General features: G+C 52.4%; 1 protein-coding gene across 1 annotated transcript in view; it reads right to left on the bottom strand.

Annotated features, from left to right (window-relative positions):
* Positions 1 to 21936, bottom strand: part of VDR (vitamin D receptor) — a 55237-nt gene that overhangs the window by 22494 nt on the left and 10807 nt on the right. The window contains exons 2-3 of the mRNA XM_011226313.3: positions 11985 to 12064; positions 8966 to 9113 (exon numbers count right to left, since the gene is read on the bottom strand). Coding sequence (XP_011224615.1) covers positions 8966 to 9111 — 146 coding nt within the window. The 5' untranslated portion in view covers positions 9112 to 9113; positions 11985 to 12064. The remainder of the gene's footprint in view (positions 1 to 8965; positions 9114 to 11984; positions 12065 to 21936) is intronic.

The following is a 21936-nucleotide window of genomic DNA, read 5'->3' on the forward strand; positions in this document are numbered from 1 at the left end:
TGGTGGCAGAATCATTTTCTCTGTGACCAGCAGCATCTTCCAAGGAGATGCTCAAACCTTGTGAGCAAAGGTCCAGGTCAAACCTTTTCTGTCTCTCCGAGATGAGCTGGTCAAACACTAGTTATGCTTCTTGGTGAAAAATGACTCACTCTTCACATTCACTAGAACACAAATGGGATTTAGGACAAACATACTCATCAGTCGACATGGACAGATGGGGACCAAAGCAACTTGACCCATGGGATAGAGGAGAAGAGAACACAGAAATGGCCTGCCAGCAGTCACAGTTGTAATCAGACTCTAAGATTAGGGGACCCAAGAGACTATTGGAGTACCTCCTTATTTTATAGGCGAGACCACTGAGGGGAAGAAACTCATCAGTGCTGGGATTCAGCAAGAAGTGAAGGCCCCCAGTTGGCTGTTAGAGATGAGAGGCTTGGCTTTTGGCTTTAGGATTGAACACACCGCTCTCATCCCTAGAAACCCAAGGTGCTCAGTGAAGTGGAGCCCACAGGCAAACAGCTCCAGGCAGCTGGCCCTTGAGAACAACTCAAGGCCAAGGATGACCCAGTGGCCCATGAGGTAGCTGCTCTTGGTTTTGGACCTTGGCCCCCAGTACCCTCTTGTTGTCCCTCTCCTGACCCCTACTGGGTCCCCCAGTAGACAGGGCTACATGGCGAGGTGGGACAACACGAGGCTGTTGGGGTTGAATCCAGCCCACCAACAGCCACGCCCACCCTGTGGTGACTACCCAGGGAGAGACTGTATACCAGGCTTTTGCCTCCCTTTATGGAAAGAGAAAGTCTTTCTCCTTGAGCCTCCGTCCATCTGTTGCAGCTCTCCAGAGGGACAGGCAAATATGGAAGTACCTTGGCTACCCGAAATGAGATACTACCATCACCACAGGACATGAGATTGATTCACCCCTTTACTCCTTCCCCTCCTTCCCACTCATGGTTCCTGAGGCTCCGCCTGTTACCACAAATGTTCAGGCCCCAGGATGCCCGTAATTCTCTAAACTTACTCAAGGACCAGAAGTTTCTAATTCAGAGTAAACTCTCATTTCCTTTTTTTTTTTTTTTTTTTTACAACCAGGCACTTTGCCCAGGAGCTGAGGGTCTGCTTTATCCTCCCACCCACGGTCTTGTCTGGCTCAGAGCTCTTCCTGTTAATTCTCTAGGGCTTTGGGCACCAAGAGGAGGACAGCATACGTGTGGCACCTCCAGATACATGAGCCAAAGCCTCTCACAGGCCCTGTGCTGGGGGCTAGGAGCTTCCTGAGGCCCCCGGTGGGAGGCAGCCCCACGTGCCCCAGGGACCTGTCTCTCCTTCTTCGGGCTCCAGTGCACCTGCCTCTGACTCTCTGTGGGGGGCACGTCCCCCAGCTGCAAGGTTGCTCAGAAGGAGACTGTGGCATCGCCATCTTTCTTTGATCTTCCTCATTGTAAATCTGAAGCCCACCGCAGGCTTCCGCACACAGGAGAGCTAGAGAGAGCCACGCAGCCCGGCTTTGCCTGACAACAGGAATGGACTCTAACGAGGCTGGGTAGGAATCCAAAAAAAATGCAGAGCTGACTTCAAAGAAAATACTGGGGGGGGGGGGACCCCCNGAACCCCAGTGTCCTTGCTTTCAGCTTTGTAGTTATGGTAGGAAGTTCCTGAATCCTGAGAAGCAAAGGAGAAGGAGGAGGAGGAGGGGGAGGAGAAGAAAGGAAGGAGGGAGGGAGGGAAGGAAGGGAAGGAAGAAAGAAAATGTTACAAGTCCTTCTGAGCAGACAAATTATCCCACAGCAAGGCTCATGCCTGGGGGAAGAATGCACCTGTGCTTTTCAGCCTTTGCCATACTTTGTTCCAGAGCCCACCAACTCTGCAACTTGTTTCCACATTATCTGAGTGATGCATAAAACAGCCTATAAATTTATGGAGCTCTTGAATTATCATTATGAAAAATTATACGGAGCAGCTCTTCCCTGGCTCCTCTAAATACAGAATCAGAGACAAGACCCTGGAATTGTAGCCAGGAAGAAGGAGGTTAGCCATCACAAAGAGCTGTCACACTGGAGTGTCGATTAGTGTTCAGGGGAGAGAACGCTCCCTTGCCAGCTCCAACAGGCAGACCCAGGTCCCCCCCGCAAACCAGCTTTCAGGTGTGTCCAGCCCAGCGTAGTTGCCATGGCTGTGGGTCCCACAGGCTCCAGGGCCCAGTTCTTCCCATTCTCCTGCCTTCTAATGGCACTTCCACACATGTGGCTGTGATCTAGCCACTGCCCGTGAGGAGTCAGGACAGCCAGACTGGCCAGCCCTGGCTCTGTGCTTTGTCCTGAAGATCCACACCCTGTCCTGCCTTCCTCCCCACGCTAATTGCTTGTGAGCTGCTTTGGTTTTGAGAAACGAGAGCTTTGAGTTTCCATGGGAGCCCATTGCCTTAGTGCTCTCTGAGCCTGGACCCTGTCATCCTCTGGATGGTTGGCAATTATACCCCAGCTCAGGAAGGAGGGGTTGCGGTGGTGCAACCGGGCTAAATATAGACACAGTTTCTAGAAAGTCAGGGGTGAGAGAGGACATTGACCAATTCATCAAAACATGACAGACAAGCTGTTCACAGAAGCATGAAGTGCCTGGGGCCAGGGTCTCAGGCCTGGGACCATAGGGTCCTTCTCAGGTAAGTGGCCCCATCCCCAGAGACACACCTTGAAAAACCCCAGCCTGGGGCCAAGTACCAGCTCTGGCGTTGTCTCCACAGCAACCCTGAGCATCACAGAAATCTCAGAGCTGGACTGGATTCAGGAGCCTGATGGCGCTCCTGATGGGAAAGGCCAACAGGGTCTGACAGGTGGGACCCACATGGCACATTTGTGTGTGGCAGCATCAAGGGCTTCTCAGGGGAGTTTAAAAAGCCAATTCTATGGGCAGCTAGGTTAATGCCATGGTAATGAGCATGAGCCCCCTTTTTGGACAGCACTTTGGCAATATCCACCAACATGTAACATGCACAGAGCCTTGAATGAAGTGAATCTCCTTCCAGGAGTTCATCCTGGGAGTAAATCAGCCCATGGGCCCAAAGACGCATGCAGAAAGGTGGTCTCTGCAGCACTGTATGGAGAACTGGCCCATTACATCACAGGATCTCCATTCAGAATGACGGGGCTGCGGAAAGGACAGAGGAAGAACGTGGCCATGGGAACTAGCTCGAGGAAGCGTTCTGGAGTAGATCAAAGCAAGATGCAGAAGGGCGAGGACAGCATACTCCCATCTTCCTGTGCACGTGCGTGCGTGTGCACACACACATAAACCCATAGACACGCTCTTATAAAGAATTCGGAAGCGAGCACAATGAGCTGGTCACAGTGACAGCTTCTGGAGGGGTAGGGACAAGAGAATTGGGTAGAGAAGGAGACTTACTTTTCATTTAATGCCCCCTTGAACTATTTGCTGCTGCCGCTTCTATTTTTTTTTTTTTAACCATATAGAGAAGTTATTTACACACACGTCCCAGGTTCTGTGCTGGAGGAGAGAAAGGACTGTCTGCTCTCAGACACAAGCACTACAGAAGGACAAGGACAGCAGCGAGCAGTTGCTGAGAGCTTTCTGTGCCAGGACCTCTGACACTCCCAACAGCCTTGCAGGATAGGCTCTCTCCTTATTCTACAGGTGGCCGGAAAGGCCCTGGGAAGTTAAATCCTTTGCTCCATGTCACACAGCTAGTAAGTGTGAAAGTGGGATCAGAATGGAGATGTTTGATTCCAAAGCTTCCGGTATTATTCCCTAATATGGTCCTCATCATGAATGTACCATATTTCAATCCAAGCCAGAGGAGTAGTCCAAACATGCCCCCTAAAGTCCAGGGTGCCTGGGTGGCTTAGTCAGCTCGGTGTCTGACTTTTGCTCAGGTCATGGTCCTGGGGTCCTGGGATCGAGCCCTACATCTGCTCTCTGCTCAGTGGGAAGTCAGCTTCTCTCTCTCTCCCTCTGGCCCCCCCGCCCCCCGGCTTGTGCTCTCTCTCTCATTTGCTCTCTCTCTCAAGTAAATTTTTTAAAAAGTCCAAGAGCACGCAGCAGACGCTGTTTGAAGGTCTCCTCTAGGACAAAGCCATTGGGTTAGAAGCAGTCCCTGAGAGGGGTTGCTTGGAAGTGTGGGGTAACCTCTGGCGGTCCTCTCCACCAGCCCTCTACTGCCGAAGCACAGAGAGGACCCCCCACGTGTGCTGAGAGTGCCTTCATGCCAACGAGCCTTGATGAAAGTGCTGAGTTCCCAAAGACACACAAGATCGTCACACGCTTGCAGCTGCCTATCTTGACACCTCCAGGAACATTTCCTCTCCAAATATTCTGGCCTCCTCTACCCAAGCTTCCAAAACTACTCCTGGTCCTTCCTCGTTCTCTTTCATTCACAGCCTTGGGCCGCCGTGGAAGGGGGCCAGCTGCCAAGCTGAACTGGGCAAAGTTTTCTCCAGCAACGCTCGCTTCGTGGTGACTCATTTACTTGTGCCCACAGAATGCCCTGGACAGCTGCTCCTCTCTCCTCTGTGTACTCCAGGGCTTGTGAGCACTTTGAGTTTTAAGTCACTGGACATCTGCCCCATTTCTCTGCCCCCCTTCACATCCCGGCTCCCACAGTATCAGCTGGGTGGCCTTCCTGAAAGCCAGAACATTCCTCTTGTTCCCGGCTGCTCACCAGCCTGCCTTTTGCCCCCTGCGTTCCGCAGGACTCAGAAAGAACAAGGTCCCTGAGGACCTTGGGGCTGGCAGACGAGAAGGCATTTCTCCACACCGTATTTGTTAGCTTGGCGCTGGCACTGTGGCTGTCTGGATTAACGAGGTATCAACAGGCAGGAAGAAGATAAGAGGAAAAGGCAAACAGTGATCTGTTTCTCAACCCTGCTTTCCAGGATCACCTCTTAAACTTCACCATCCTCTTTATTCTCTTCATCAAAGGGGTCCCTCTGATTTTTTTTTCTCTGTCTTTTATACTTTCCCTTTATATTGGAGCCTGGACTAAGCCACCCATGACCAGAGATTAATTCACCTCCATCAATCAACCACTATCTACTTTCATAATAGACCTACATATTTTTCCCCTCTGGCCCTTACTTATGCTCCGGTGTTCACATAACCAAGACATATAACCTCCTGCAAGCCTGCCTATGTCAACATTCTATTCACACCGGAAATACCATTTTTCCCTGAGGATGTCCATGTATTCCAGGAGAGCAGGAAGCAGAAATAGAATGAAATAACTTGTAGGAGGAACTGGCCAGTGATGGTCTCTAATTCCTGATCATAGAGCAATAGAACTGTGGTCACCGTCCAACCTTCGTAATCGCATTTCAGTTTGATTATGAGTTTTGGACCTGCTCGGATGACCACAACTAGCTCCTAGGGCAGGTCAGTTTGACTATCTTGGAAGTCAAACCAAACACTGAATGGTCAAATGGGATTACTCATCCCCAGCACTTGGAAAATTGTCCGTGACCCATCACCAAAGTGATGTTCTTTCCTTGAGAATGACCATGAAAGGGCGGGGTGAACTCTCGGAGAGCAAGGACTTGGTTGCATTTATCTTCGTGTTCCTAAAGATGTGGAGTCCGATACAGAGACGGTACTCCCATGGGTATAGACTTTTCTTCCTGGGATCAGGATTTCGAAAACAGACATCGTGACAAGAGGGTTCTATTTGAACTAAACTAAGATAGAAAAATACCAAATAGAATTTGGATGAAGCAAAGGAGAAGCAGGCGAAGAGCAGGAGAAAAGAGGAGAAATTACACATATTTAGTTGATTCTTCTTACTGGCAGCAGTTAAAGTCAACGGGAACGCTGAATCAACAGACACTGCACCATGGTTCCTAGGGCTAGTTTCCAGCGAGCCCCTGGTCACATTTTCATCAATCAGTCAATGCATCAGCTTGTTTCATGTGTGCTTTCTATTTAAAGACACCTTGCTTAATATATATTGTTGATTCGTTAACACTGAACTCGGCCAACAGCACTAGAGCTCATGTCTGAACGAAGCTTCCTGAGCACAGGTTTTCTCTGTAAGGCACATCTAAGCTTTCTAGGGCTTAGGACCACTTCACAGCACCCTGGCACTACGCCTAGGGCCAACCATGGAGAAGCACAAGAATGCAAAGGCCATGGCCCCAGGCAGCCCACAAAGAGGACACTTTTTTGTAGCATGAGAGCTGAAACAAGAAGGCAGAGCGTCACCTTGCTCCGCCGTGGCTGGAAGCATGTGCGCTAGGGGACTGGGATTTTTCACCACTCTGAGCATGTCCAGAAATGACCACAAAAATGCTGCAAGTATTGATGTGGGGATTACAAGGAAATTTTAACAGGTGAGCAAGTGTGCAAATACAGAATCCACGAATAATGAAGATCGACCATAGGTGGTGTGTGTGTATTTACCAAACAAAATCAAGACAAACAATAAGAGATGTTGGCTCTTCAGAAAGCGCAGCCTGGCCCAGTCATCAAGGCCAGGACGGTAAAGATACAAGGTAGACAAGGACAGGGTAACAAGACAAAAGCTGCATGCTGCCCGTAATGCCAGTACTTGCGTGCGGGAGTTGTTGGAGGGAGGGGCCAAGGGTGGGTGACAGCAGCATAATGTGCCCATGGGCATCAGAGCCACACCATGGTCATGTGGATGTGCAAACACACCACCCCTGTTCGTTTGGCCATTTCCCACACCTGGCCCTGGGCATGAGGGAACCAGTCCTCCCTCCACCCAGATCTTAACATGGCCCTCTCTCAAGGATTCGGAGCCTAGTAGTGTGTCCGAGGGCAGGAAGCACAGGTGCACAGGGATGGAGCCCCTCGAGTGAGGAACTGACCTCCAATATGTCATAACCCCATAAGCAGCCACTGAAGAGTCCCATCTCCCAGAGCTGACCCCCAGGGATAGATGGCCTAGAAAGAGGGGATTGGGGGCAGGGGTCTATGGATTAACCACACAGCCCCAAGAATAGCTGGAGGCCTTTGAATTGCAGATTGGTGACATACAACCTTTGGTGAGAGTCCCCATATTGCCAGCTCTTAGCCCAGTACCTTGGTCATAGATGCTCATTAGAATCTGGTAAGTGAGTGTGTGAAAGAAAAAACTAAAGGAGGGTGGATGGCTAGAGAGACTTGTTTATTTTATTAGGACAGTGTTCCATTAAGGGCATAAGTATTGACCCACCAGGCTCAAAAATAACATATTGCACTTTATGTCTTTTTTTTTTTTTTAAGATTTGCTTACTTATTATTTGAGAGGGAGAGAAAGTGAGAGAGAGAGAGAGGAAGGGCAGGGGGAGGAGGAAGAAAGAGTCTTAAGCAGACTCTGTGCTGAGTGTGGAGCCTGACACGGGGCTCGATCTCATGACCCTGAGATCATGACCTGAGATCAGAAACTGAGCCAAAACCAAGAGTCGGTCACTTAACTGACTGTGCCACCCAGGCACTTCTATGCTTCCTGTCTTTTAATGCACTTTTATACATATCGTCTCATCAACCCTCAGATTAGCGCTATATACGAAAGGGGTCAGATATTAAACTCCTGCGCTTAGTGGAGGAAACCGAAACGGAGAAGTCAGATGATTTGGGCAAGGACATACAACGGCACAGCCAGCTCAATAGCCCACGCATTTCTGCCTGCTTTTATGATAGGAAGCAGCCGTGGTGGGTGCACCCACCCTCCTTCTCCACTGGCAGGAAAGGGTCCAGGTGGCACCTGGGCTCTGGAAGGCCCACCCTGCAGGAAGTGCAGAGGAATGAGAGACGTGGCAACAAGATATGGAGCCAGCGATGCTGCCGGTCTGGTTCCCCAAGATGGGGAGCAGCCTGCCAGGAAGCCAAGCGGGCAACCCGCGCCAGGCCAAACACTCAATCAGCACCCACAGAAACCCCGCTGCCCAGCAATTGCTCAAGGCAATGAAACTCCAGGCCGGCCGGTTCCCGGGACAGAGGGCAGGTGAGTTGGGGAGCTGTGTTCACAGACAGCCCACGGGTCCTTGAGTTGTGGGGGGGTAGGTACCATACAAGTCCCAGGCTCTGGTTCACTCTGCCCTCAAAGCCACTGGGTGAGCCCTTCGGTTCAGAGAACGAGGCCGACCTCTGCATCCCTGTTCTGGACTTGATTCACTCTTTCCTCTCTTGATGGCCAAAGGCCCTGTTCTTCTGTTTATTCACTTCCAATTAAGACTACTGTACAGAAGCTCTTTCTTTGATGTGTTCTTCCAGGCTTTTCTCCCTCTTGCTCTCTCTCCAATATATGCCAAATGCCCATTTCTCCTGGTTGCCAGACCTATACTGCAATGTATCACTTTCCTATCCCCCCTTCCTGGTTTTCGACAGGAACACCCTACCTCCAGCCTTTCCCGTACTTTCCCCATACTGTTTGCACTTGTGACACTGGGCTCACTGGCGGAGAGAAGACTCAGCCAGTAGAGAAACTGGCCCTGACTGAACAGGAATGCTGGCATGTTGTTGACATTGCCTGAGCTTTCCAACCTGGGACAGTGAGCCATGGGTGAAGACATGGGCACAGATCAAGAATGACGATCCAGCCCGGGTGCAGTTTCCCTTGTTCCAAGGAATGGTTTGATTTGGATCAGAGGACAAGCTCTGAAGCCAAGTTCTGGGGCTTCCCCAAGGACATGGCTGTGATCATCAATCTGTTAGGAGGTTCACTCCCGAAGGACAGACACACGGGTTAGGGTAGGGGGCTGTGGGTCAAAGGGGTCATGGAAAGATGGGGACCTAGATAACGACCTCAGAAAAAACATTTCTGAGAGGGGCAGAGGACAGAGCTGGAGCGGAGGGGAGGGGAGGAAGGAGATACCCTCCCTGAGACCCCGTCACTCCCAGTGGCTGTAAGAGTTGGCATGATCCATGGGCATGGGAGGGACAGAGACACGGAAGGTGCAGGGGTTCTCTTCATGGGTAAGAAGGGTTCTCCTTCCCCTTGGCCTTGGGGAGGACTCACCTGAAGAAGCCTTTGCAGCCTTCACAGGTCATAGCGTTGAAGTGAAAGCCTGTGGCTCGGTCTCCACACACTCCACAGATTCGGGGCACATTCCGGTCAAAGTCGCCAGGGTCGGGCAAGGAAGTGCTGGCTGCCATCTCCTCCATCCCTACAAGAACAGCAGGCAGGCCAAGGCCAGAGCTGGAGTCAGTGCCAAGGCTGGCTAGCATCCTTTGCACCCCCACCCCCATCTGGCGGAATTTCGGCGAGGCCGGGCAGCTCCCCAGGTCCCAGGCCGGAGTGGGACTTCTTGGGCACCCTCACCTCGTGACTCTCCACGCAGAGGCTTCCCTTCCTGACTCTCTGTGGAGCAGAAGCAGGACTCCCTTCCCCACGTCAGGAGTGATCAGCAGGGCACTGCGGTGAAGCCACTCGCTCACAGTACGGTTTGGGTTCAAAGGCCGCACCTGCCGCCCACTGGGCCGGCTAGTTTGGGTGACGTGTTTAGCCTGTCTGTGCCCTAGTACCCTCACCTGAAGAATGGCGTTTTCTTTCCAGGGAGTGAGGAAGGATGACATGAGCGAACATTCGCCTCCTGCCGGCGTTGGCTCATCTCAGTAGCAGCCCTGCAGCAAGTCAGGGGCCTCTATTCTGCCCAGCGCCCCCTCCATGAGGAAAGGGGAACCCCCCCCACAGCCTCACGTGCAGACAGAAGCCCTCAGCCCCCTTCCTTGAGGGCGAGGGGAATGCAGTAAACCCATCCCATGTCGGAATCAGACCCTGCGATTTCCACCCTTGCTCCTCCCAGCCACACAGCCTAGCACCGACAGCCTGCGTTCCTGCTGTCCTGGCACCCAGGTAATCAAAATCTTGGTCCCTCTTCTTTTTTTCCCCCCCAGTATAAATTTTACACCTTGATTTGAACATCCTTCTGAATAATGTGAGTCATAGACAATTAACTCATTTTGTTTTCCGAGATGGCTTTTATAAATAGGCATTATCGTCAAGAGATGGATTTCACACTTGAGGAGAGAGGAAAGATAGAGGGACAAAACCTAATAGCTTTTGGAAACCCTTCTCAGGAAGCAGCTGACTTAACTCTTCCATTAGGCAAATTGAGCCCTCGGCTTCACGCTATCAGGCTCAGAATTCCTCAGGGCTCCGTAAAATGTTTCAGACCCTGCTACCTGCCTCCTTGATCTGGGTCCTCACAAGGCCCATTGCAGGCGTAAGAGGCCCCTTAGCCCCAGGGCAGGAGGGGCCCTCAGGACAGAAGGAACATAAGAGAGAAAGCCAGTTATGAGCCAGTGCCATGTTCTCCTATCCTGAGGTGAGAGAGGTGGATTCTGGGGCCGTCTTGGGAGGCTCTGAGCTTCTTTGCAATGCAATCTCTGAGCTGAAGTTTGGCATATCAAAGCCCCTTCGAGTCTCATTCCATTTACTCTTCATATCACCCCACGAGATAAGTGCTATTACTAGCACTCTTTTTACAAATGAGGCCCAGAGAAGCCAAAGCTTGAGGTATCTCCGGCAACCATGACTACAACATGCCCAAAGCCAACACTTAATTTTTTTTTTTAATTCCACAAAGAGCTTCAAGCCAAAGGAAGAAAGTGGGACCGATAAGGATGGGGTGGAGGGAACCCTAATCGCAGGCAGCTGTAGCTCCCCTGTCTTTGCTTCTCTTCTCCTGGGAACCGTAATGTAATGTATTAATAATGACACTATTGCCCATTCTTATCACAGCTGGATTGATACTTGTTAAACTGCAATGTTTATAAAAATATATACATGCAGAGAGAGAATAAGACAGAGAGACTTAAAAAAAAGAACAAAGGAATGATTAACAGAACCTTTGAGGGATTGAGACAGCAGATAGGTATGCAGGGGTCTAATGTAGTAACTATATTCTATTTCTTCGAGGGGTAGGTATATGGTATCTTATTATTATTATTAAAACATGATTTTATGTTTTATATGCCCATCTGTGTATATAAAACATTGCACAATTTTTAAACAATTAAAAATAGAAGAAAAAGCGCCTGTGGGTTTGTCAACATCATCCCTGTAGTCCATCCCAAGTCCAAGCTGACTCCCCCGGGCTTCTAGAGTGCCTCACACATCCAAGCCATGGGCAGGGATCCCAGACGCCCAATACCATCGTGGGGCAATAGGAGAAGCTGTCTAGGATGCTTGTGGCTTAACCCCAGGTCAACTGAGATGTTGCAACTCTCAATCGTCATGGTGTTGCTACAGAATCTGTGTCATCCAAGCAACCAAACATCTGGTGGATTTGGTGGAAAAAAGAGAAATCAAGAGTAGGCGTGGGGCGGGGGGGGGAATACCAGTCAAATTGGTCCAACAAGTGTGTGTCATCACACAGGCTCATCGGAGATGTCGTGATGCAGGAGAATTGGAAGAGCAGGACACCGCAGCATGGCAACAGGGCCTTCCTGCAACTGTGTGACCTGCTACCTTGACGTCAGGAAGGCTGCTGGCCAGGGCATGGGGGCCCGGGGCCCCGGTCAGGTCAGAGAGAAGGCTGGACCCAGCAGCCAGAGGCCCACAAAAAACAGGACCATTTCAGGGGAGCTGAGAGAAAACTCAGCCCTGTTTGGGGTTATTTGCTGCTACCAAGAAGCCAGGGCCCAGGACCAGAGTCCAGAGGTGGAAAAGAGGCCCAGGCATATATGACCTGAGAGCTAGCAGTCCCAGGAATGGCAGGCCCAGACTGTGAGAGGCAGGAGAGAGAAAGAGGAGCCTGGAGATGGGTAGGAAACATCACTATGGTGGACAGTCTCCTGGGGCTCTGGCTTGGGAGTCAGCAAGCCCCTCCCTTCCGAGCCCCCACCCGCCTCCAGAGGGCTCTGGGTCTCAGCCGTGGACTGCTGCGGGTTCTGCTGACACAAGACCTGACCCGCATTTGCAAAGCCCAGGGTAGTATTCTCTTCCTTCCCTTGGCCCCCTCCTTCCTCTGGCCCGCACCGGCCCCTGGAAGACAGCAGGCCAGGGAAGTTGTGGCTGATGAGGAAACACCCACCTGAAGGAGCAGAGGGACAGGTAAGTTGAGCCCAGGGATGCCCTTCTGTGAGGTCACAGACGCAGCCAACCAAAAGGACTCTGCAATGACAGAGGGGAAACAGTTTATCTACAGCTCGCACCCACCTCATAGCCAGTCCTCTAGTGAGCCCAATAAGCAGTAGGCGAGATTCTTTCCAGAGACTTTAGTCTCCAGATCAGGGACTGAAAACTTGACAGAGTGATTTGTTGGGCACAGGCGTGCCATGTCATCACTGGCAGGGGTGAGCGGGTGGGAGCCAGGCAGCAGCCAGGACAGGCCCTCTCTTGAGGCAGGGAGTAGCGAGAAGCAGCAGGACAGCACGTGGGCAAATGGAAAGAGCTTCTGATGGCCCTGCTGTAAGTGCTCCTGTTTCTTTCACAGCAGAGGGTGTTGGGAGAGAGGAAGGGTTTTTTTAAAGATTTTATTTATTTTTCTATGTATTTATTTGAGACAGGGAGGAAAAGAGAGAGTGAGAGTTAGCATGAGCAGGGGGGAAGGGCAGAAGCAGACTCCCTCTGAGCAGGGAGCCCGACACGCGGAACTCAATACCAGGACCCTGGGATCACGGCCTGAGCCGAAGGCAGAAGCTTAACCGACTGAGCCACCCAGGCGCCCAGGAAGTGCTTTTTTCTAAGGGAGCTGTGCTGCTCCCACAGCCCCCACCCCCAGATTTGAGGAATGCTCACTGGGGAGCAGAGCCAGAGGGTGGCCTGGCGTGCTGCTGAAGGCAGGGAAAAGACCCCACCCCAGGTAGACACCTCAGTGGGGCTGGGAATGGTGCCGGCGGAGACTGCAGCCCAGGGCCTGGCCTCTTGGGACAGCCTCAAAGACAGGTGTTTGGGATCCCTGTCTGCAGACTGGGTGTAGGCGGGGCAAGTACTGCAGGGGTTAAATACAGTAACTCATCGCTTTCAAACAGGATGTTTTCTGCCACTTTTAGCTCTTCCTGAGACATGCTCCACGCCCCCGGCCTCAGCAAAGGCTAAAGGTGGGCTGACGCAGGTGCCCAGAGTCTATGTGTTAGTTGCATGTTGGGTCATCAAGGTGGAGCTGGCAGAATTTCACCCTTCCCACTTCTACCCACACCCAGCCTTGCTTGTCCACCCTAGAGACAGACAGACACCACACACACACACACACACACACACACACACACACACACACACACACACTTCCTTCCCTGATGCCAACAGAAAATGCCTGACCCTGAACCCTGACAAAGGCCTTTAAGCCAGTCCCCAGATGGGGAAGGTCCAGACCCCCAGCTTCTGTTTCTCTGCCTCCCAGAGGCACAACTAGGCAGGGAAGGGAAGAGCCCAAGGGAATTCCGAGATGTGGGCCCTAGGACTGTCCACCCACTGAACCCATTTACTATTCTCCTTGGGCACTGCCAGCCCCCAACGAACATCTGAGGAAAACGCCAATGGACAATGAGCAGAAATAACCTGAGCCAGGCTGGCCTGCTCCCAAGGGCCGTGGGTGGGAGGAGGCACACCTGCTGGGGACAGACTTGTTGTCACTTACCCCCAAGCCAGGCTCCCCTTCGCTCCCCCTACTTGTACTGCCCAAGGCCCCTAGCTGACCACACTCTTCTGGACTCTACCCCACGGCCTTACCAATCTCCCAGACTCCCTGTGTGCTCCTCAGAGGCTGAGGAAGGGCTGAGTGGGTACAGAAAGGACCACTGCTTTCCTGTCTTCAACCCCTAAGGTTTTCCAAAGTCAGACTTGAGATGCAGGTAGACTACCGCCCTCGAGCTTAAAGAGCGCGTGGAGTGCCTACTGTGCGCCAACCTGCCAGGCTCTGTACCTCCATCTGCAGAAGTGCCAGAGCAGCCCTGTGAGGTGGGGAGCAGTCCCATTTCACAGACGGCAAAGCCAAAGTCCAGAGCACTTTGAGTGACTTGCCCAGGGTGCCAGGGCCAGCAAAGTGCTGGGGCCCGGGGCCAAACAAGGACAAGCTGAGTACAAGGCCCAGATGCTTCCCCTGCTCCTGCCGACCCCTCCCATTCCAGCGACAATCCTCAGCGGAGACATGGTTCTCTGTCCTGAGTCCTGCTCCAAGTTCTCCAGTATGCTCGCTCATTCAAGCCGCACAGCAACCTCAATAGGCGGGCCCTGGTATTTATCCCTATTTTAGCCATGGGAAAACTGAGGCACAGAGAAGTCGATTGTCTTCAGAGCCCGGATTTGAATGTCCCTCACTCCACTGCCTTTCCTGAGGGAAAGAGCTCAGTCATTTCCCCAGCCCGAAGTCCTGCACACCCTTCACTTCCACTAAGTCAGGGAGCAATGAAAACAATCCCAGGTCACGATGGACTCTCCCGTGGCGTTTTCCCTTCCACAGCTCCCAAAGTCAGAGGATGGCAGGCAGCAGCCAGGATGCCCTCCCCGCCAGTCAGCCCCGCCTACCGGGAAAACCCACTCAACAGACGGGCCTCTCCTCCCCAGGCAACTGTGCACTACCAGATGGTCCTTTTAGGAAAGAGTAACCTAGATTTAGCCTGTAGTTCAAGTGCACGGAAAGTGGGGCAAAGACACAGGGTAGAAAAAGAACCAGTGGAAAAAAGCGCTTAATACCACCCCCCTTTGCCACATCATACAACCCCCCAGCCCTCCCCAAAATTCATGTTCTGAGTACACAGAACACCCCATGGCTTCTGCTGGGACTGTCCCCAGAGCAACCCCTCCTGCTCTACTGTAGAAATACCCAAACCCCTGGCACTGAGCCTTGGAGAAACAGGGTGGGGAGCTCAACTCTGCAGAAAGCCCCTGGCTTCCATTCCTCCGGGGACTGTATCCCACATCAAAACCCCTGCCTGAGCCTGACCCAGTCCTGACCTTGCCTTAGCAAGAACTGAGGAGATAACGTTGTTTCCTTCCAGTCATTGAAGCCACAACCACTGCCCCTCCTACATGTCTGCCTGTCAGCTCACACCACCCGCACCCCATCTCTCAGGGCTTCTGCTAAATGGGCATCCCTGGGCAGGCTAACCTAGAACAGTCTTGTGGGGTGTGGGCTTCAGGGTGTGCTGGGCAGAGCCTGAGAAGACCAGGATCAAAGTCCTGCTGGGCTCGGTTTAACCCCGCCGCATCCACTGAACCGTCCTCGGAGTCCTGAGGGCAGTAAAGCTATGACCCTGGAGTGTCCGATGAGCGGTGGACGAGAGGTCTGACCTGTAAGGTCTCTTCCAGCTCCGAGAGTGTGCAACTCCGAGTTGGATTTCCCCTCATGATGAGGCCTTAAGACCACGCCCTGCGCTTTCTCTCGGACCTCCTCAGGGACCTGTTGAGCCCCAACACCTCGCTAGTGCAAGTGAGGCTCACTCACCCTCAGATGCCAAGGACCTGGAAGGGCATGAGCGGTGTGGCCCCTAACAGGCACCATGGAGAAGGGGAGCCCAGGAGAGGGGGCCTTGCTTGCCGGGCTGGGACTGGAGGGATCAAAACTGAGCTTTCTAATTGTTGACATTGGCTCAGCGCTCCCCCTCCTTCTAGAAAGAAATGGAAAGCTAAGCGATTTCCCAGAAGAGGGAGAGAGCATTCTTCCTGAAATTGGCACACACAGAGTGAACCACATGTGGGCCTCTCTCTGGAGTAGATGGGCCTTTGTGTGTGCGCCCACCATGGTATACACGACCTTGTTACGTGCTCCCTCTTTCTTGGGGTTTTTCACTTCATCATCCTTTCAACTCTGTCCACAGGGTGCTGAACGCCGTAGGACCCACCTCACTTGTGGCCATCTCTTTAGTGTAACTTAGACACAGCAGTGTCTTGGCCAGCTGAGGTAGTACCTTTTCTTCTTTCCCACCATCCCCAACTTATGTCCACAGTCTCAGCATTACCTCCCAGAAGCAGCTGAGGGGGAACAGAGTGAAAAAGAGGGAAAGGGAGAGGAAAGTGCACTATATAAACAGAATTTGTCCAAACTATTTCTTGCCTTATTGTCTCTTCAGCCCCTCCACACACACACATTTTAAATTACAGCCAGAATGGCTGGGAATTATTTTTTGCAGACTACAATGTCCAAAGTAAAACCCAAGAGCTATCCGTCACCTCAGACGTCTCAAATTGGAAGGAAACTCTACCTAGTGCAACCATCTTAAGTCCCCTCTATAATATTCTAAACTGTATTTGAATATTTTTACTGATGGAGAGCTATCTTCCATGGCAATCCACTTTCTTCGAATGGCTGTATGCTTAGAAAGTTCTTCACTATGTACAGATGAAATAGCCCCTGTAGCTTTTAGTCATTGGCCCTAGACCAACTCTTTACAGCCATCTAAGGTGGAGCTGTGAGGCCATTCCCACAGTTTTTGGAAGAAGGGTTGGTGGGACCAGCACATGACGCCATCGTGCAAATCAGACGATGGCCCATTCCTCACCTGCTGGAAAACTGTCATAAAAAGTAGAAACATTTAGGATGTTTATGATGTAAGTGGGGTTGCAGGGGGAAGCAGAGAAGATAACAGGGCCACATTTAATTTTGGCTTAGATCTCATAAACTTCCAGGTATGACCATGATTCCCGCAAGGGCAGGAAATAAGGGGGTGAGTGCAGTGTCTGCCTCTGTGGCCTTCGCCTGGATAGAACGGTTTCCAGTCAAAGAAAAGGGCTCTGTAGGAGAGTGTGAGTCTCTGCATAAGCTCTCCCAAGCCTGCCTGCCTCCTCTCTTTGGCTCAAGTGTGTCCAGGGGAGGCTGGCCCCCAGCACGGCAGCACTAAGAACAGAGTCAAGGCGTCCCAAACTATTTAGCGATGGACTGAAAGACGGGAAATTAAGTGACTGATGATCCAGCAGTTGCAGGAAAGAGTTTACCCTAAAGGTGCTTTTTTTTTTTTTTTAAAGATTTATTTATTTATTTGAGTGGGGGAGGGGCAAAGAGAAAGGGAGAGGGAAAGAGAGTCTTAAGCAGACTCCCCACTGAAGAGAACTCCATCCCACGACACTGAGATCACGACCTGGGTGGAAACCAACAGTCGGACACGTAACCAACTGAGCCCCCCAGGTGCCCCTGAACGTGCTTCTTTATCAAACTTTTGGGGAATATGCATCACCTTTGAGAACCTGATAAAGGTCATGGACTGACACCCCATACAGGGTCAAGGGTTAGTGGGCCACTCCATAGAAACCATGCTATCTGCTCCCATTCTATTGGCCCTCCACCAAGACTTTTTCTTAGCTGACTGTCTTGGGAGCACTGGCAGCTTCTAGGAGTTGAGCAGAACCCAGAGGCAGGAGCCCATGGGGCCCCAGACAGTGGGGCTGGGGATACACAGCTTACTGAGATATATTTCCACTTCTTATCAACAACAATTATTCCTGCAAGCTGCTTTTTTCCAGTGGAAACTCTGCCCTTAGCTTTGTCAACAAGATTTCTGGGCTGATTACGGCTCTCCAGGTAACAGACAGGCCAGGCCCTGTCTCTGCTGGAAAGCGTGGGCAGTGACGGTGTCTGGTGAAACATAGGGAACCGGCCCATTCATAAGCTGCAGCCCAATCTGTGATTTCAGAGCAAAGAAACTGAGGCCATTAGAGGAAGAGGGACTTGTTCCAAGGCCACAAATGAGGGAAAGTGCTTCTCTACCTCCACCCTGGGCAAGTTTCAAGACCTCTCATCACCAGCCTGAGTATCTTCCAGGGGGTCAGAGTGGCGTGAGAGAGAAATGGGCCATGGGAGGAGGGGAGTTGTGGGAAGCCACCGAGAAGACTCTGACACGGACTGCAGTGGGACCACCCAACCCCGATGCCATCCTGACACGCCACACAAAGGAACAAAGTGGGTAAAGTTTACCCACTTGCTTTTGCCCAGCCAGCTCCAGCTCCTGGCTCTGGCTTCCAAGGCCTGAAGAAATGGACCAGGACTCGAGGCAGCAAGGGACTATCTTAGAGGGAAGTGGGATGTGCCTGGTCTGCTCTCTCCCTACTCTAGGACGCTCTCCTGGGATAGTAGGATGGGGCTATCTGCTCCAGGCCAAAGTCAATGGAACAAGGAGGCTCTTGGTCCAGTGACTTGGAGACCGAGGAATAGAAATGGGAGCAGCCCAAATGGAGAACACCAAGAATATAGGGGAAGTGGTTCTAGCCCCTCCTCTGGGGAGAGCTGAACTCCTACTGTTGCTAATGGCTAAATGGGATTTAAAGCAACAACAACGACGGCCTCAGGACAACAGCAGAAAGCCGCTTCTCCCTCCCAAGAGATTCCCAAGCCCAGTTTCTAGCGTCTCTGCAGGCCTCTACCCAGACTAAGTATCTTACTGCAGGGCCCCCAGGCAAGTCCCCAGAGGCCTGAGTCCACCACTGCTCAGAGAGATGGCTTTGAGGCCCACCCTCTCCCAGTCCACCCCGGCCAGGCTGCTTTTCCTCATTGCTCTGGGACCAATGCAGTCTTTGCTTCACTCAGAGACTTCTGCACCGTGCAAAAGGTCAGTACCCAAGCCCCAGGTCCCACCAGCTCCGAGATACTCAGGACCCTCAGCATCGGATCCCTTGCTTACCTGCATGACCAACCTGGCCAGCCTGACACCCTGAGCAATCTCACTACCATCCTGTGTCCTCATCTACAAATGGGGACATGATAGCACCTGGGTCACGGCGCTGTCGCAGGGACCATGGACATCTCTGCGTAGCCCTCAGCATGGTGCCTGGTGCCCAGAACACTGCGGTTTGATGGAAGCTTGCGTTCATTGTTAGAGCTCTAACTGATGTCGGTACAGTCACTGGACAGTCCAGAGCCTGGAATAGGCTCCAGAGAGGTGCACAGAGGGCAGAAAGCCTGCTCTCAGCCCCAAACATGCCACTCCAAACCAACATTGTCTGGAAAGCCACATTTCCACTAAACTGGGAAAAAACTGACCACCCCACCGATTGGCTGTTGGCTTCCAAAAATCTGGCTGCTCAGGGTGGGAGGGGAAAAATGGATCATTCTAATCTCTCCCCTACAAGCAGAGAAGCTGAGCTGCACATCTGGACTTGTCCTGTGCAAGGAAGTGAAGACCTGTGGCTCTCCAGTGCCTACTTCTTCTGTCACATAGGGCTGGCCATGCATCTGTCACATACCTGCTCTCTCCTATGGGACCTGAAGCTCAAGGGCCCTGTGATGTGGCCTGTGTGTCATAGGGGCCGTGGAACTTCCTCACCTGTTTTGTCCATGTGCAGAGCACAGGTGAAGACTGGGGCAGAGAGCCAGGGGCTGGAGCCCAGAGGTGGCAGTGAGGGCAGTGAGGGCTGGAGCCACCCTGCAACAGGAGGGCCCACTGTGGCCCCCAACCCGGACACTGGGTTGGCTCTGGCTCGGTGGGCCTGAACTCCTGTTTCCCCCCAGCTCCTGGGGGCCCTGCAAAGCCTTTCACTTATGCTGGGATAGACTGTTAGGCCTGTGCCAGAAACAGTGAAGGATCCCGGGTCTTCTGAGACAGGCAGGGTGGCTCCCAGCCCAAAGAGGCTGATCTACCCAGAGGCATCCTCTCTGTCTTCTGGATTATTAGTGAAGGGGTGGACACTCCTCGGGTATTCAGGAAGCTTTTCTAGGTCTGGGCCAAAGAGAGAGGTTTCCATCCGCATTAGAGCACAGAGCAGTCACCCCAAGGTGACACCAGCTGCCCGCAGTTTCTGATTAGAATGGTTTCCCCCTAAAGATCTTTTCCAGAGCTTCAGCTTTGTCAGGGTTCCAGACATTCTTCTGTGTGTATTTCTTCTCAGGGACCCCCTTGGATGGCCAGGGAGCTGTAACATTGCTTCTTGGCCTCACACTGTGGTGGGCATACTGGTTCTGGCCTCTGATGCCTTATCTTCAATGGTGACCCTTGGCTGGTTTTAAGCACTACCCCATAGCAAGCCCCTCCTGGAAGTCAGAGACACAATGGAGAGGCACACAGAGACCCTGCCCTCTTGAAGCTCACAGTCCACGGACAAGGACAAACAGGAAGGTCAAGTGAGTAGGACCCATGCTACCATACCGGTAAGCCCACAGGATGAGAGTGTCCAGGAGAGCCCCGGGCTTTGTGCTGGCAAGGTAAAGAAAGCTCTTCAGAGGAGGTCACTTATCAGCCTGCCAACGGAGACAGGAAGGGTCATAGCTCAACACGGCATTGGTAGGAAGGCTAATGAGAGTTCCCGGCAGGCAGTCCTTGTGCAGAGGCCGAGAGGCAAAAGGGGAAAGGGCATGTCGGAGGCAGGGAGACTAGTTCTGCATGGCTGGAGACAAGAAGGCTGCCAGGAAGAGATGAGCCAATTGATCATACTCATTGGCATAGGAAGTGTCTTCCATTCTTCCTTCTATAGACTCCTTCTTCTAGTAAACCCACTGAGTCTTGAATACCAGGAATTTTAAATCATTGTAATGATATTTAAACTGAAGTCTTTCGGACTCCAATCTGATTCCCATTCCAACCTGAATCAAGCTCAGGTATTGTGCAGAAAATAAAAATAGGGCTTTCTCCCACTGGTTTATCGAGAAAGGGCCCCAAGGCCAGCAAAGCAATAGGCCTCTTCTTCAGAGAGCGGAGGTCCCAGCTGGTGCACACCCAGAGCCACCGCCCCAGCCCCCCATCCTCCTTTGGGGCAAATCCTCTACCCCTGGAGTAGGACCATCACAACTGAGCTGAAAGGCAGAGATAAAGCAGAGCGTTCTAGAAAACTCAGCCCAGCTGAATAGGAAAATAGATGTTTTCTGAGAGAAAACCAAAGAAAGAACAGAAGTCTCATCAAGGGCGGACGGAAGTCGGTGAACAGCTCAGCCACATGTCACCGGTTCAATCCTTATTGAATGCATCAGTCTGTCCAGGGTGGCCAGATACGGTTGCTGGGCATGGGGAGAGCTGAGCTGCACACAGCCACCCCATCCCCAAACCTGCCTCCACTGAGCCACTTGGCTCATTGCTCTCTCCTGGTCAACAAGGTCACTTCCTCGTTGCCAGGAATCGCTGTAAGGAAGGGCATCAGCCACAGACGCACAGTGCTCACAAGCAGCTTGCACCACAGACACCTGGGAAAGTCCCCGACACGTGTGGGCACACGCCAGCCCATGCCCTGGATCGCCATGTCCACGCTCACGGCTGGCAACAGCACCAGCCTGGCCTTCCCCTCAGACCAAGAGCTGAAGATAGCCTTGTTTCAATGTCTCAGGCCCCAACGGCCCAATCTGTCTGGGGGATTCTTCCCCAGAGCTACAAAGTGGTAGGAAATAGTTGCCTTTGTCCTAACCCATGAACTGTCTCCAAACTACAATCCCCTCCCACGGCCCTATCCACTGGCCATCTTCCTTTTCCTTGTTTTTCTTTGACACCCAGGGGCAGAGATGGAACAGATTGGCTACACAGAGCACCTTTCAGGGCTGCTGCAGGGCTTCGGAGGAGCTGTGCCAGGGTCTGCGAGGAACCACCTCCTTCCTCCTCAGCGGTCAGCTGTCTGCAGCCCCCCGCTGTCCTGCTGCCAGGCCTGCCCCCACCTGGGCCTTGGCACCAGGGGACAGTATTGCCACTGCTTTTACTCAACACTCTTGGGCCGCAGCACACATCCCTGGGAAAGGCGCCTGCTGGGGCAGCTCGGAGCCTGCACTCGGTTAAAGGAGCGGTGAGGGAGACCTCCGGCTGGCGGGGCAGGCTCCCCTCCTCTGGTGGAGGTGCTGCCAGTCACGCAGCCGCTGGACAGCATTCTAGGGGAAGAGGCCAGGGGCCTGGGGCCCATCTCTGCTCCCTGGGGCGGGCAGAGGGGATGGCCCCTCCTTCCAATGCTACCCCCACACTCCCCCACACCTTACTTTTGCCAGAGCTCCCCCTGACCTGAAAAACAACTCTGCAGCCAGGCTCTTCAGTAGCTCAGGATTGAAGTTTAACAGAGACAAAAATAATTCCCTGGAGTGAGCTATTTTCTGCCCAGCTTTGGGAACAATAGCTCAAGGTGGCAGGCAGTGGGGGCAGGCTTGGGGAGGA

Source organism: Ailuropoda melanoleuca, chromosome 16 (assembly GCF_002007445.2).
Source record: "Ailuropoda melanoleuca isolate Jingjing chromosome 16, ASM200744v2, whole genome shotgun sequence".
NCBI classification, from domain to species: domain Eukaryota; kingdom Metazoa; phylum Chordata; class Mammalia; order Carnivora; family Ursidae; genus Ailuropoda; species Ailuropoda melanoleuca.